The sequence below is a fragment of the Megalops cyprinoides genome, chromosome 18 (genome assembly GCF_013368585.1).
Source record: "Megalops cyprinoides isolate fMegCyp1 chromosome 18, fMegCyp1.pri, whole genome shotgun sequence".
NCBI lineage: Eukaryota > Metazoa > Chordata > Actinopteri > Elopiformes > Megalopidae > Megalops > Megalops cyprinoides.
The window spans coordinates 8296443-8313128 of NC_050600.1; the positions used below are offsets into that span (position 1 = coordinate 8296443).

Here is a 16686-nt window from a genome sequence, read left to right on the forward strand (position 1 = left end):
CTGCAGGTCAGAAATAATAAACTGAACATATACTTAGCTATATTAAGGGGTTGTACAGTACAGTGTATACACTGTATTAGTGTATTTATAAAATGCAGTATGAAGCAGACTCACGGCCTTCACTGCACTTACTGTTCAACAATGAAGACTTTTTAAGGGCTGTGTCTGATTTCCTGAACCTACTCTCCTGAATTTATGCTGCTAGAGACAGATGGCCAGCACTGAATCTGTGGAGGACAGTGCAGTAGCAGTGATAGAGACAGAGAGTTAGGTTCGGAGAAGCACAAGAGTGGGTTATCTTTAGCCACTATCCCTCTGATTTCAGAAAGATTAACAAGGCTGTTTCACAGAGACTTACCATAAACAGGGACCTTCCCTCCTGTTCTTACATGGTGCCTACAGACACTGACTTGGACCAAACCTGTGTTACAAGACCTGCAACACTGAGAAAAATGTGTGCCTGTACACCCAGAAAAGCAGGTTAATGCCTCGGTGGTGCAATTTCACGCTATGACCGAAACAGAGCCGAAGGCGTGTTTTGGAGTTTTAGCAACAGTCTTTGGCTCCTGATTGGATTTCCTCATTGACCTGCTCTGGCTATGCTTCTGTTTCGGTCATAGCTGGGAAGGTTGCCTCCTGGTCAGACGTGTAGGACCAGACAGGACAAAGCTGAACAGGGTGTGGTCAGAGGGGAGACGGAAAGAGAGAGAAGACAAATATACAGGGCACAAGAAACAGGGACGGAAAATGAGAGCAAGAGAGAGGGGGTGTGAAAGAGAAACAGAAAGAGAAGAGAACACAAGACAAAAAAAAAAGGTAGAGACCGCTGGCTTGTGCAGACATGGCAAATAAAAGCAGATCACATGACCTCACTGTGCGGTGTCAAATTAAATACGGATCGGTGGGGAGCTGGTGGGAACACAGGTACAGACACGGGTACGGGTGGGGTCTCCCAGTCCCTCGGACGCTCCACAACTGACGGAGGATCCCGGTGCTTTTCAGGAAGAGCGAGAGAAAGGACTGGTTGCCGTAGTACTGTGGTGCAGAAATGGTCTCGGGGTTCCCTCCTTTGCGGACGTTTTGGGAGTGGACTGGTGTATAGTAAAACAGGGAGTGGGCAGAGTCCGTGCTCTTCAGCCGACCCGCAGCCATCAGCTGGTCAGGTAACTGTGCAGCTCTCTCGAGTTGATACTCAGCACCACGCCCGAGTGGTTACCTGGCAACAGGGAGACATCCTGAAATGTCTGTATCCATCCTTTCATTCCCGCAGTCTCCATCTGCTGCGTTGGCCAGAGTCCTGACCACAGCCCCCACACTACTGCCCTGGCCAATCTGGTCAAATTCAGTGGAAATTATGGGTAAATTACTGTTGTTAAATTTTGACGCTGATGATTGCTGAAACATTGCATGTACTGTTAGACGCTTAACAGCCATATTCTATTACTTAACAAATTATTTGACAAACAGGCGTTTATCCAAGGTGTCTCTCATAGCTTACATCTTTTTACTATGCATTTATGCCCCAGGGTATTTAGTGAATAAACACATGTGGAGGTATTTGTTTGTTAGTGACAAGTTAGAACTAGAGAGGGATTAGTCGTTAAAAGGAAGTGAATGTGGGACTACCTCCTGCGTTACCTAGAGTCTGTGAGTCGAGGTCATCATCAATAAACTCCTCCCCCTGGATGATGTTCTGTGTGTCCTCGCTGTGATTGACAGGGCTGGTCATCTCCTGCTCCTTCTCGTTGTGCATCTGCGCGTAGACGTTCCTCCCAGGGAGTTTTCTGAAATGCAGGGCAAGTATGGGGCCGAGGAGGCTCAGTAAACGTCTTTAAAGGACCACGTGCTACCAGATCTGGTGAGGTCTACTGTTGTTTAATTGCAGCTCTTATGTAAGTATTATAACTCACCCAAGCAGACACCCACTCAGGCTGTCTGCTTGGGACTGGGAAAGAGGCCACCTCAAAGATCAGGCTCAGAAGACACGTTCTCTCTTATTTTTCTCTCTCCAAAAACTGGCATATTATCTTGGGTAAATATTTTTTTTCACCCCTAGTTTTTCTTCTGATCTTCCTCTGTCTCTGCAACGGCCCTGATGTAATGAACAGTCACAATGTGTAACACTCACCTCTTAAACTTGTAAAGGATGAAAGCTCCAATAGCAACGAGGCTGATAACAAATATGACAGCCAGAGCCCAAACCCCCGGCCCTGCCACACCCCCCTGGGAGGCTGCAATACACAGAGCACAGGTGTCACAATATACATACACGTGAACACACACACGTTCTTTCACACACACACACACACAACAATTCACACAAACATGCACAGGGAAACAGGGAAAGTGCAATCAGCAATACCATAACAGTTCAGAGTTAAGAGTTTGAAAGGAAATGGGTTAAATGCATTACAGTCACACCATCTTTGAGTCAAGTGTCCATTGAAAGCTGCTTCTGATGCCTTGCTTGCTGCATATTTTGTTGATTGCTTCCATAAAGATTTTGACTTGAGGAACAAGCAATGCACACAGCATGAAACTCAAGCAAAGATAGAGCACAATCAGTCTTTTCAGAAATGGAAAAATAAAGGGAACATAACTCATAAGGAGACGCACCGGTTTCTGTTGCATGGGTTGATGTGTCCCCTGTTATTTGTCCTTTGAAATATATTTGTTAGATTTCATTATAGATTTAAACTAAAAGAACACACCAGAAAAAAAATGATCTCAGACAAAATCAGTGATTTACAAATGAAAATGACCAATTATGAGTAGACCTTATCAGTAGTCCTTAATCTTTTATGCAGAATTTATATGCACACCAAATTCCTGAAAATGTTGTGAGACTACAGGCGAAAAAGCACAAAGATAAGATTTATTATCAAGCTAAATTATTGCTTTATCTTTTGAGACTAAATTGTAATAGATGAACTGCCACCTCTGAGGACCAGCGTTTCATGCTGACATGCACATACAAAAAGCATTAAGGGCATGTCCCACATCACAGTGTGACTCCTGGTAGGACAGTCTGACCGTGGGGTGTCACCAGGATCACCCGCCATTAGGTCCTCCAGCAAAGAGAGCCCTATAACCACTGTGCCCTTCACTGCTCCTGGGAGAGGATTCAGAGCAGGTGGATACACTGACTGAAGGCTTGAACCAGTCCTGGAAACTGGCTTCATTTTCCTAGGAAAACGAGCGCCAGCACAGGGAAAGCAGCAGAGAAGGGGGTGTTACCTGAGTCGGGGTCAGCGAGGGTCACCAGCACCACCAGACCCCCCCGCACTATGAAGCTGACGTTGTTCTCGTTGAAGGCCTGCTTTATGGCAGGGACCCTCTGGAAAACACAACCCGGGGGAATCAGGGGAATTTAAGGATCCATGACATGTTTTTGATTCCTTTGATTGACAGGACTTTGTTGGGAACAAAGGCAGTTTATGTTCTGGGTGATTTATTCGCATTACACTTGACTGGGAATCTTCATTCAAAGTAGACAGATTATTTTATGTATAAAACTCCACCCACTTCATCCCATGGAATGAATGCACACTCAGGCAGCATACTCACACTCTGCATAACACTCTGCCCTTTGGCCACTTTATTGCGCAGTGCATAGGACACACACACACACACACACACACACTCCTTATGATAATTACCTTATCCACAAACACACTCCTTTTGGCTGTTTTGCTCTCAATCGGAAGCACATACAGGTCCGCTGTGGTTGGTAGACCCGGCCTCACTGTGGTAACCAGAGACTCCTGTGGAATCCCAGTGATCTGAGGACAAAGGTCATTAGTTCAGTGATGTTAGTTGAATATGATGAGTCAAGGGACAGACTGGGGTGGAACCAAACCCACTTTTCTTAAGTGTATTTACAGAAATCTAGAACAAATTCACAATGTCATGGTGTGCATTCTTGGCAGCTATGTGTATTACATGCTGAAAATGTAGTTTTAAATTACAAGAAAATAAAATTAATTTTAAAAAAATCCTTGCAAGAATGGAAAACTGCTTGTCGTAATGGTTTTCTTGCCAGCTAGTGTGCATCCAGTACATATCCATTTAGAAAAAAAAATGAGCCGATACAAATGAATGCTTCCTGACGAAGTAAAACTAAAGTCGGCTTAAAACTCAACTGACAGTGAAAATGAGTATCACGTGTGGGGAGGAACTGCAGTGCACCTTGGCCAGGATCCTGGTCACAACCTGCCCGACGTCTTCCCGCCATTCGGGGATGTTGGGGTTGAACTGGTCGAGGTTCCTGCTGAAACTAAGCGGGATGACCTGGAACTGATCTAAAACAGAGCAGAGCTAAATGTCAGAGAGGATGGACTGCAGCCAGCAATCAACACACTGCTTGGAGCAGAGGCTGTTTACATCGCATGGATTTGTCAGTGTAACCATCATAGTTTACTAAGAGTCCATCCAGATGATATAGAGGTCAATGGACCTGGGCAGTGCCTCCTCTGGTATTTATGGAAAATCCAGGGTATTGGCTGGAGGGGGTGGGGGGTATTACTCTTACCAAATACACGGACAGTTTTTGTGTCCTGGACCATGGAGCGACCGTTCGAGGCCTGGACAGTGACGGACACCTCTCCTGTGTCAGTGAATTTGGTGATCATGCTGTTCTCCAGAGACAGAGTAGGCTGCCAGAAACACATGGAAAAAAAGAGTCACAATAGCTGCTATGTTCTAACAAGCACAGACACAGGGAGAAAAGGGATCCATAATAATTACTGTGTATACTCACAAACACAGACACAGGAAAAAACGAGGTCCAAAACCACAGACACAAGAGCGAAAACAAGATCCATAACTGTTATGTTCCCCTTAACCACAGAGACAGAAAAACTCAGAGGAAAGATTGCACTGCTACATTTCATCTGAAACCATTTGCAACCACAGCAATCTTTCACATATCACAGTGACAAAAGGCCAGGCCAGGACAAAACCCCATTCGCGCACTCTTAGAAAATGTTTCAGTCGTTTCTGTGAAACTTTGGGTATAAAAATATTTTCCTGGAGGGAGACAGCAGTTGAGTTTCCTTTATATGCTTTTCAGAATTTGTTTTCTTGAAAAGAGGAGAGAGAAAAGGGTACACATGCAGCTCATGCTATGGGTTTAATTACCCCACAGCAATTAAGACCATATTCAAACAACACAACACAATGCTAACACAATTATACTAACAGTTCAAGCTCCATTTCACCAAAGACAACTCAACAGAGAACACAGAGGAATGTAACAATGCAATGAAACGATTATATTTCAGCTGGCCGAAGATATGAGTAATAGTTTATTTGGACTGGTTACCATGGCGACTCTGAATAACGGTTTTATGGCACAAACTGCCAGAGATTGTGCAAGCACAGGATCGGCTCGAGGACTGATTTAACCACAAAAGCACTTTATTCAAAGAGGACAATTTCATCCGACACATAGGATTAATATAATAGGGAAAGAATCGTTTTTTATCACTCTGAGGTCACTGCTGCAATGAAACGGTTTATTAGGCTTATGATTGCAAAGATGTTGCAGCAGCTGCTGTAAAAGAGATGGTCATGGAATGTGCTCAGTGTCAATCAGTGCGCATAACAGTAGCTGAATCTGACTGTTTAGCGCCCCCCTCTGTACAAGGCAGACATTAAGACGGACGCATCATTAACGGGTAGATATATCACGCATTTCACTAATTGTGTCATTTTTGCCAGTCCTACTTTTATACAGTTTTTACTGGTTCATATTGCACATTGTAGTGTCACACATTGGGTTCAAAGCAATTCGGAAGAATATATGCTCCTTTACAGTGTAAAATACACTTCTTCTGTACAATGCTAGCTTATCTCTTCAGTTATATATAACAAAAGAATGGCTTGGTGCAGTTTATATGAGAAGATATATGCATAACTTTAGGACTGAAAGACTTTTTCCGCACATAACTAATGATTCCATGTGATGGTCTTAGTGACACTGTGTAATGACGTAAAGCAGAAATATTCAGTACCTGAAGGTTGTCACCAATCCACCAGTAGAAGACAGTCAGGTTGGTGGCAGCAGGAAGCACCACAGCGGTGAGGTTCACTTCTTGATTTCTCCCAGCGATGGGAACCACTTCCAGGTGGACTTCCTGTAGCGGGGCTGCGATGGTGAGGAGAGGGAGCGGGTTAGCACTGACTTCCTCTTCTTCTGATTGGTTTAGTCCTGCATCAACTACACCAGTAACTGTTCTTTTACAATTAAAAGTGATAGATCACAGATATCTCACTATATAAATCTCCATGCCGTGTGAGAGATGGCACAGTTCTGACATTACAGTCTTAAAGGTCAGTATCAAAATAAATATGATCAAGATACCTGTTACCAAAAATATCATTACATGGCTTTTGAGCTAAACATAGAATGAGGGAACTGTATACCAGAGTTGTAACCCACACACACACACAGACACATGAGCATTACACATGAGTGTTACTTCCAGCATGCACCTCTTCAATGCAAATCCTCCAGCCATGAGGGCCACTCACCGTTGACCTGGATGTAGACTGTGGCCTCGTCGTGGCCCGCTGAGTTCTCGGCCTTCACCGTGACCCGATACACGCCCAGCTTCTCATAGCGGTGCTGGATGGGCTCGTCCGTAACCGTTAGGTTCCTGTAAATGGCCCGCACGCCGTCACCCAGGTCCACCTGGTACTTGGTGTTGGCGGTGTCACCCTGTGCAGAAACCAGTACGGGGATGGGAGAGTCCACAGGAATAGAATTAACAGTTCGGTTCTACTCATCAAAAGCAGCTCTTAAATTCATTTCAAAGCCAGGTTGCCATATTGGACAGGATGAGACCAGAGTCTTTATACAGTATATTACAATGTATGGCCAATTATTTTGCCTACGACAGAAGCTGCAGCTGTAATTACAAGTCTGGCCGCCATTACCTGTTTAGACACTGCTTCTGAACAAAAAAATGCAATGAAAAGCAGATTCTGGACCAGAGACGTCCACCCCCGCCATATTGAGCAGTACAGTTTTATGCAGATAAAATACTACCTCCACCCAACCTCATTATGCATCTACGAGCAAAAGCATAATGACTGTAATTATGAGCCTAGATGACATAGCCGTTTATGTTTGTGATTAACAGATTACAGAAGACTGAACACTAATGGTTTGTGGTGTCATCAGGCTCATTTGACAGGGAAAGCTATTTTAAAATGCTGCTTCGACAGATTCATCAGAATACTCTTAAAAGGGTATGTTCTCTCATTTTAGATGCCAAAATATTTTTTTGTTTTGCCAGAAACAAAAATGAAAAGACCACTTACTGTGTATTCATATCACAGTCTTATGGTTTTATTAGCTGAGTTATAATGGGTTTGGTATGCTGTTCACAGAGCGAGCTCTTGGGAGACACGGTGGCTGGGAGTGATTCAGAGCTAAGTGATGACTACGTGTTCCTCTGTTTCATCTCCAGCTTTTTATCTCAGATCCATCTGAATATGTTTGTGCACTATGGAGTCTCTCTGATATCTTCAAACCCTGCTTTTATAGGTGGGTTTATGCTTTAGGCTGGAAAAAAAAGCCCTTTGTATGGATTCAGAATGTCCCCCAGACTTTTTCAGGCATTTCGAGTTCCACGGTGTTTCATCACAGAGCTGATTTATTTAACCCATGTTAAAAAGGAGGTAGTTACTGGTCTCATGAACGAGTACAAGTAAGTACACACACACACACACACACACACACACACACACACACACACACACACACAGTGCACATTTCCCTGTGTGTTTACAATACACTGTGCTCTACCTGCTCCTGGTGGACGATGAAGGTGATGTCATCACCGGGAGCCACAGCTAGCATCTGACCCTTGATGCCAAGCTGCAGGCCTTTAGGGGGCAGCAGAGGGCAGGTGTGCTGTTTGGAGCTCTGCTGCTTGTTCACTCCCCCCTCACACACATTGGAAACCACCTTCCTGTAGCTACAAATATAACACAACCAGACCACTGGATTTTAGAGAATTACTAGTATAATAGTACATATGTTCACGTTTTAGGTGTCCTAATTACTGTGTCATAACTAACATTACCTTTGGGGACTTCAGATTGAATTGTATTTATAGAAAAGGATTTCATGAAATGCATCTGATTGTAATAGATCTGGGGCCAGTCGTAATGTCATAGCATTCTTTTCATGGTAATTAAAATGAAAATAAACTGCACAGAGGTTAGAGGAGTAATTCCAGCACATTAAACCCGATTAAGTAAAAAAGGAACTGCAAATTGGTGATGCAGATCCTGATGCATATTAGTCCCCTTGTAAATCACACAATTAAAAACATACCCACGACAATTAGCAATTTAAAGGTCGGTTTTTAGCTTCTTTTGTAGCAACATCAATAGCCTCCACCGACTCACACACACACACACGCATATGTGCACATGAACACACACACTGGTTACAGCGTGCAGACTCTCATTCTGCGCTCATATCAGACTAGGATTACAAAGCTGGAGGGATCTGTGTACGGCGTGCTTTAGCTTTGTTTAACAGTCAAGAAGAAATGCAGCATTGTCCACAAGCACTAAATCAAAAGCACAAGCAGCTCGACCCACACACCCGACCACACAACCCCAACACACAAACACAACAGACCCCCCCGGCCTGCCCCTCGCTGTCATTCAGGCGATGACAGGGCAAGCTGTTTCAGTGACAGCGTCCATCAGGGACCTTGCGTTTGCCTTTGCTTCAGCACTGGAGTGGGAGGCAGGCGACAGAGGAGGCGGGGTGTGTGTGCATGTGTGTGTGTGTGTGTGTGTGTGTGTGTGTGTGTGTGCTGGAGGTGTGGGGTTGGGTTTGGACTGTGGGTAGTTTACTGAAGAGAGAGTGAGTCAGTAAGCGGGTGTGACCCAGGTACAGGCATTAGTGAGGGGGGGTGGGTGGGTCACTGCCGTGACTGAGTGAGTGCCGGGGGTGAGAGGGGCACGGATTGGGGAGGTGAGGGGTGGCGGAGACAGATGGAGGGCGCCACGGCCTGCTGGTCTGACGAACAGAGAGTCTGCTGTGCTTTACATCATGCCACAAGGATCACATGTGATCATTAAGCCTGATGAATGAGGCATCTGTCATTCCCAGCTTAACTCCGCAATCTGCAGTCATGCTCTACTTATTACGAGGGAGTCTGAGGAGAAGGCATGACACAGGCACAGAGATGGGTCTGCCAGAGTGCTTGTGGGAGAGTGCTGGGACTGTGAGAGAGGGCTGGGTCTGTGAGAGAGTGTTGGGTCTGTGGGAGAGTGTTGGGTCTGTGAGAGAGTGTTGGGTCTGTGAGAGAGTGTTGGGTCTGTGAGAGGGTGCTGGGTCTGTGAGAACACCGGGTTTGCAGGAGAGTGTGGAGTTTGTGAGAACATGGGGGAGAGCTTTTTTAGCAAGAGCGTTGGATCTGCAACAGAAGTAATTTAGTAAGAGACAGCTCAGAGTGTTTTGAAAAATTCAGGTCTTCAGGTAGAAGTAAAATAAAGTTAAAAAGCGGAAACTACATCAAATGAGTCCTGGCCATTCCATGATGTTCCCTCTGATGCTCAGCCAACATCAAGCCAAACGATGTTCCTTGAAACTCTCCTGTGATGGGAGTGTGTGTGGCACTCACCCCGTACTGGATGCGTAGCTGTGGCCAAGGTGACAGTCCTCAGGTGGGGAGTCTGGGTCGTGCCAAAAATCAGCGAAGCAGCGGTCCCCTTCCGTCTTCAAACTCGGGGCACGCTCAAACCCATAGTCACTAAGAGATGAGAGGAAAGGGATGACAAACACAACACAAGCTATAATATCCACTGGTTTTCTCAGCACTTTGCTACAAACGCCATTTTTGGGAGCTTGCAAGGACTCCCTCTGAAACTAGCATTCCCCTCATTGAATTGCGTCCAGGCCCCCCTGTGACAAAGCATACTGCTTCTCTGGGCTCTGAGTCAGACGACTCGCCGCGTCTCACCAGCTGAAGTCTCTCTCTGTGCACTGGCAGGGCTTGGCCGTCAGCGCGGAGGTGAAGCTCTTCCCCTTGATGCAGAAAGAGGACTCCTTTCTCTTCCGATAGCTCCTCTCCTGTCCCATGATGCAACGCTCTCCCTGGTGGCAGAGTGGCATCACCCCCCGATTTGAATTCTGCATTTCATTCCTTGTGTAAAGAGTAGTTTGATCACAGAGGATATGGCTGCACTGAAGCTATTTTCACACAGATCTATCCTTGGCTCCAGCCGCATAGGGAATGTAAACAGTACATCATACTGCACATAGGGAAATTGTGCATATGCACCTGTGAGGCAGAAGTCTGGATGGACAATGGGGCGTAACGGTCAAATGTCTGCAGGCTCCATTCCCTCTCATTCCTGTCATTGTACCCTTGATCAAAACACTTATCTTGAATTGCTTGGTCTGGCTGCAAAATGTATAATATGTCAAATTTAAGATGCACAAATTGGCCACAATAAGTGGATTACCTGCAGGTCAGTGAGTTTCCAGGAGTCATAGTCAGCCTCAGTGCACTGCCTGGGGAAAGACTGGCGGAAGTCCACCTTCACCAGCTCCCAGTCTGAGCGGTAGCTGATATGACCAAATACACTGCATGGAAACACAACACCAGAAAGATCATGAGTCACAAAACTTCCCTCGTTTCAAAACATAAAGAAGAAATATACATATAAGGTACAGCTGTAAGTCAAATACTGGAGCCTCTTTTAATATAAAAACTGCAATTACCTTGATGTCAGATGTGAACTCCACTACTAAGTCAGATTTCAAGTATGTCACATGACCTCTCAAGTGAAGCATAGATTGGATAGCTGTGTGGCACCCTAGTTAGGGAAGTGGGCTTTCATCCCTTAAAATGACTTGTGGAGCAGTGCTGTTGTACCCTTAAACAAGGTACTTAACCTGATATCCAGCTGTGTTTGAAGGTTGTATGCAGAAATGGATGCACCGTATACCTATCCATGGATGATGGTGTTCAAATAATAACTTATCATGACATCACAACTGCAACGTGCTGATTACAGCAATAAATAATCTGGCAGTCTGCCTGTTTTGCTTTTTTTCTTTTTTTACGTTTGAGTTTAAAAAACAAAAAAGTGGATTTGAGATTTTCTAAGCCCAGAGCAACAGCGCAAAAGCCGTGGTGGTGGCCCCAACCACATGTCACCTTCTGTCCAATTAAAACTTTTGCCACGTAGTCCTGGGAATAGAATCCTATGCATAAGAGGATGGGGGGTGGCGGTAATATTACTGGATCAGGCACATAGTCATTAAAAGCCCCTAATGAGCAGCGATTCACTTGAATGGTCTTGTAAATTAGATGTTTATAGTACATACTCTGTTAATAAAAGATGTCCATTATAATATGTGCCAAATCAAAGCAACACACTCAAGAGATGTTTTCGATTATGGTTCCCTCACAGCCAGAAGATGAAAAACACAATGAAGTTTGGAGAGCTGAACTTTTACAAAGTTCCACTAGATGGTGGCCTTTAGCTGAACAAAAGTGAGTGTCACTTGCGACACATTGGGCATTGAGCTTGAGACAGTTCCCATTTCTTCAATGCATAGCTTGACAAAAAAATATTAAAAAACGAGAATTGCTTGCTGTCATGGAGCTGCTCTATGGAGCATAATAAAATTCAAAGAACTTAAAACAGGGTGAGGAAATATTAAACAGAGGGAAACGGGTGGGTGTCCTGACTGAGCACATTCAGTATTTTTCCTCTCCAGTGAGTGGGCGTTCTTGTCCCTCTGTGAAGCAGATGAGCTCTTTCTGGTGATTGCTCGTGTGTGTCGGTTAAAGCCGCGCGTGTGACGGCCGGTGCGGCGCACGCACGCGCACACACGCGCACACACACACACACACACACACACACATGCACACACCGCTCACACCCCGCTGAGCAGGAGTGCCACATCACCGCTACTCTGGCTGTTCCCGCGCGGTCGGGGAGGTGACCCGCACCAATCCAATGTGTTCTGTTCTGTTTACCTCTGAGCTGCACTCCTGCTCTTGTTTTGTGGCTCGGGAGGAACCGGCTTATTTATGCAGCAAACCAAAGGTGAGAGTGAATACACAGGTTTATACACTTTACTCCAACCCTGTACACAGTGAGGGTAGGAATAAATAGACATGTTAATATAGTATACAGGCAGGAAGGGTGAACAGATGAGGGTGAATAGACAGGCTTATTGACAGTGAATATACAGGTTTATACACTTTACTCCAACCCTGTACACAGTGAGGGTAGGAATAAAGAGACATGTTAATATAGTATACAGGCAGGAAGGGTGAACAGATGAGGGTGAATAGACAGGCCTATTAAGAACAGCAAACAAAGGGTGAGTGTTAATGGGCAGGTGTTATATACTTTACCACTACCCTGTACACAGTGAGGGTGGGGATAAATAACCAGGCTAATACAGTATACAGGTGGCAAGGGTGAATACATAGGCGTATATGGTATATGAAAGATGAGGGTGAATAGACAGGCTTATTCACTACAGTATACAAATGCTGAGGGTGAATGGCCAGGTTCATGCAGTTTAACGCTGCCCATTTGCTGTGAGAGTAAGTGGATCGGTTGGTGCTGTGTATTGTTGCTTTGCACTTGATGGTGCTCAGAAACTGTTCCCCCGCTGAAGTGCTGTTGGCAGAAGAATAAAGGCTTCCAAGCTGCTGTAATTATTCCTTGAGGAAGGATGAGAAGTCTCAGGAGTCCATGTGGTGAGACAGTGTGGAAGGAGAGGATTTCAGCAGACAGGGAAGCCTTGGAGTCAATCTCTGGATGCCGTGGCGAGCAGGGCTTGAAAGGGGTTCATTTCAAAGGGCACTAATGACTTTTTTTTTTTAATGACTGAGTGGGGAGGTTTCCAAACAAAAGCCTGCAGAGACCAATATTTCTCTCAAAACAGATTCGAACACATCATTTTAGTATGTATTTGCATGTCAGTAATGATGCAGTCAGAATTTAATAACACTATAAGACTTATGTCCCTGTTTGGCTGCCTCCTTACATGGTGTGGAGTGATTTCAGCTAAAATACTTGCTCTGTAGGCATACTCTGCTGGTGCTTTGTGCTATTATTTCTGCCTAGTTTGGCTCTGCCGCGCTGGTGAGAGAGATGTTTCCCTCGCTAACTTCCTGAGGAGTTTTAAAGCCAAGAACTTCAGAACTTCAGAATCAAATAAAGAGCTCCACTGCATCTCTCCTTGCCCTTCTCTCTCTCCTTGACGGGATCGGCTTTTACAAAGACATAATTACTGAATGTTGTTAGAAAAAAAAAAAAAAGAATAAAAAAAAAACAAGGGAACCATATCTCCGTCAATCCTCTGTGTCCTCATATCTAATACCGGCCGCCCCCGACCTAAACCTGACCCCGATGTGATTGTATTCAACAGAAGAGGAAATTGCTCTCCAGAGGAAAGGGAGTAGGGGCACAGGGTGCTGTCTGGGTGTTAAACGGGTAACAGGTCTAATCGCAGCACCCGGCCAAATTTGAAATTAAGCACCGTGTACGGCCGGCCGATTCAAAATGCGGCAATTTAGGGGCAAGGAGGCATTTGATTCACCCTCCACTGTTAGTTTAATGAAGTCCGAAGGAGGACAGACCGCAGAAGGCACGGCAAGCCGCTCCACCTAACCGAGACGAAATCCAGGAAAGAAAACAGCCAAATGTGGCTCCAATGAGTCAGCTGCTCCTTCCTCTCTCTGGAGCCGTAGATGTCATCCAGAGGCTAGACAGAGACAGCGGTTTTGACAGCCGTTTGAAAGGGAAGGAATGCTGTTTGCACCCTCAGGCAGCAGAGAGGATCCTGACCAGCTAACCCCCCCGACTGGGATGCTGCAGTCAGATCAACCTGACAACACTGTCGAACAGGAACAGCAGACGTTTGTCCCAACATCAATAGGTTGATGTCGGCTGCGTTAAACATCAATGGGTTGACATTTGCAGAAAAAAAGAGCAAGACTCAAACCCATGACCTTGACAACCTACGAGCCAACAGTGCTACCCACTGAGCTGAGCTTTATAGACATACATATGCATGCACATACACACACACCCACAGACACATATATATACACACACACTGTGTATGTCTGAAGAGCTCCACCTAAAGGAGTTCCACCTTCATACATGCATGAGTGAGTATGTCTGTAGAGCTATATACAGTACATAGAATTTCACCAAACATGTGGCTGTGACACTTGATAAACTGTGATAAGTTGCGAGCTTTCAGATTGTCAGATTGATATTACCCACACACCAGTCAAACGAATTCCTTGCGTGAAGCGCTCAGGAGGAGCACACCTTTTAAAGAGCACAGCTGCACAGCCCCGGCCCTCACCTGCGCACTTCTGATAACATAAACTTTCCAGTCCTGTCACAAAGGGTTCACAGCGGGTGACTGTTACGCGCTGGCAAGCCAAGATGCGTGTGTGATGAGGGAATCAGTCAGACGCTGAAATGAGAGGCTCTGCTGAAAGGGCCACTTGGTGAGCGCCACGTTCCCCTGGAAACGGGGGGGGTTAAACGCGGCCAGCGGAAGGTTGCAGCGGGAAACTCACGTCATGACCAGGGTCTCGTCCCCGGGTTCATTCAGGAGCCCATCCACGAACACCGAGGTGCTGGTGAAGTTGTGGACAGTCCATGTCCGGCCCTCGTCGATGCTGAACCTGAACAGACAGGAGAGATCCACATTCCGTTACCACCTAGTGGGGCATTCTGAAACTGCCGTGCTTAAACATTTACATAAATAATGACCTTGCTGGTGGGGGCCTACTAGACCAGGTCAGCAATTACAACAATGAGTGGGACCTGGTTTTAATTCCTGTGTACATCACTTTGGTATGGACAGAACAACATATCATGCCATAACAGCTTTTGAAATGCTAAACACGGTGGAGCTAATCGTGCCGGGTACGCAGGTCAGTTTAATATGGAGGCAGCAGTTGTGACAGACCTCACATGGGTTGGTTGTTGGACCTCTGCCCGGCGCCATTCCCTTTTAATAACTGAATGTGCAGCTGTGCAGCATCTGATCTTCGCTGTCTCTTGCGCCGAAGTGAATGGCATTTTATTTCACACAGCCTGGGGAGGGAGGGAAGGTGCCGCATACAAAGGCTTTGCAGGGAGAACGTGTTGTCTGAACCCACCTCAGCCTCTACAACAGCTCCTACTCCACTGGCCGAGAGTGGATAATCCATGTGAAAACCTATTTCCAAGTTTAACACCGCACTGCGGATTCTGCGTGTAAGTGCTCCGCATCGTAACGAGCGGCCGTTTCCATATCGGAAGTGAATGTTGAGGACGTGGATGGAGCCCTAAAGACCCAGTTGAACACGTCTCTTTCCATTCTGTGGCAGTGCTTTGTTTAGAAAACAAAATCAATGAATCAATGCCGCTAAGACCTTTAAGTCAGTACTCAAGTCATTACTACAACGTTTGTGGTACTAAGGGAGGCAGTCAGCACGGAGAGTTTGGCACAAGGCTGAGAAACGGTGAGGCATAGTGTAAACAGAGACAGAATGAACTATATGAACTTCACTGCATGCACACATTCATTACACCAACTGGAAAGAGGGGATTCAAACAGGAGGGGATCTCCACCCACCACTCCTTTTTGTTCTCCCTCCCTCTCTCTCTATCTTTATTCCTCTTTCTCCATCTTTCACTTATCCATTCTATCTCACACTATTTCCAATCACCCCTCAACTCTCTGTCTTTTTCTTCTTCCCTATCTCTCGTTCTTTCTCCTTCTCTCTACTCCCCCGGCCTCCTCTTCCACTCACTCCATTCTCCGTCTCTCCCTGTCTCTTCACCTCCCTTTCTCTGTCACTCTCTCCCTGCCTCTCCTGCCCCCCCCCAGCAGGCAGGGTAAAAATAGCCTCCCGCCCCCCCTGCAGTGGTGGCCTGAAGGTCAGGCTCAGGCCCAGCAGAGAGGCTGTCAGGGCCCGAGCTCAGTGATGGAGCGATCTGTCTCCGCTCGCCGCGGCTGGAGCCCACAGCATTCAGACCGGCTGCTGTCGGTCAGCACGCGCTCTCTGCTCATAGACCTGAACACAAAGCTATGTGGTACACTGCACCAGCCTCAAAGTGATCTTAATACACCATATAAAACACATCTACATCCATCATATCTATCTATGTATACTTCTATCTATGTATCTACCTACCTATCTATCTATTTATCTATCTATATGAGAATCCATACACTATTTGGGCGTATTTTATTTATTCATTAATATACACAGTACACATAATGTACACACAGTGCATATATTGTTTATCTCTGAATACAGCCATGAGTTGTGCTTTCTTGTTTTACTTTTGTAGTATGTGTGGAGGGGGGAATCATCTCTGTATGAATGTCTTCACAATGTAAGGGTCCTAGTTTTCTGATTAGCCATAACGATGTGCTTGACTGATCAGCAGCTAGAGTTTTGGGAGGGAGCCGATGCTACTTGAGTTAGTCTGTTTCAGGTCTTGAAGCTGACGCCTTGGGGTTTGTTAAAGAGAAGGAGAAAAGAGAAGCACACTGTGATTTGAACAGGACTTCAATAAGAAAGCTTTGCAAAGTTTGTTTTCGGAGACTCTATCGAAACATCAAAATGCGTTCCAATTATTTTGAACGGCCAAGCGCATTTTCAGTTA

General features: G+C 45.6%; 1 protein-coding gene across 3 annotated transcripts in view; it reads right to left on the bottom strand.

The window, feature by feature from the left end:
• Positions 1-452: 452 nt before the first annotated feature.
• Positions 453-16686, bottom strand: part of sorcs2 (sortilin-related VPS10 domain containing receptor 2) — a 231981-nt gene continuing 215747 nt past the window's right edge. The window contains exons 14-27 of one of the 3 annotated variants that reach the window (XM_036551169.1): positions 14601-14708; positions 10498-10618; positions 9993-10126; positions 9654-9782; positions 7814-7985; positions 6535-6721; positions 6015-6148; positions 4532-4655; positions 4189-4301; positions 3660-3782; positions 3238-3337; positions 2129-2231; positions 1639-1784; positions 453-1216 (exon numbers count right to left, since the gene is read on the bottom strand). In XM_036551169.1, the coding sequence (XP_036407062.1) occupies positions 1152-1216; positions 1639-1784; positions 2129-2231; positions 3238-3337; positions 3660-3782; positions 4189-4301; positions 4532-4655; positions 6015-6148; positions 6535-6721; positions 7814-7985; positions 9654-9782; positions 9993-10126; positions 10498-10618; positions 14601-14708 (1759 nt within the window). In that variant the 3' untranslated portion in view covers positions 453-1151. Of the gene's footprint in view, positions 1217-1626; positions 1785-2128; positions 2232-2395; positions 2659-3237; positions 3338-3659; positions 3783-4188; positions 4302-4531; positions 4656-6014; positions 6149-6534; positions 6722-7813; positions 7986-9653; positions 9783-9992; positions 10127-10497; positions 10619-14600; positions 14709-16686 lie in introns of those variants that run through there. The other 2 variants (XM_036551168.1, XM_036551170.1) reach the window with 2 other exon arrangements.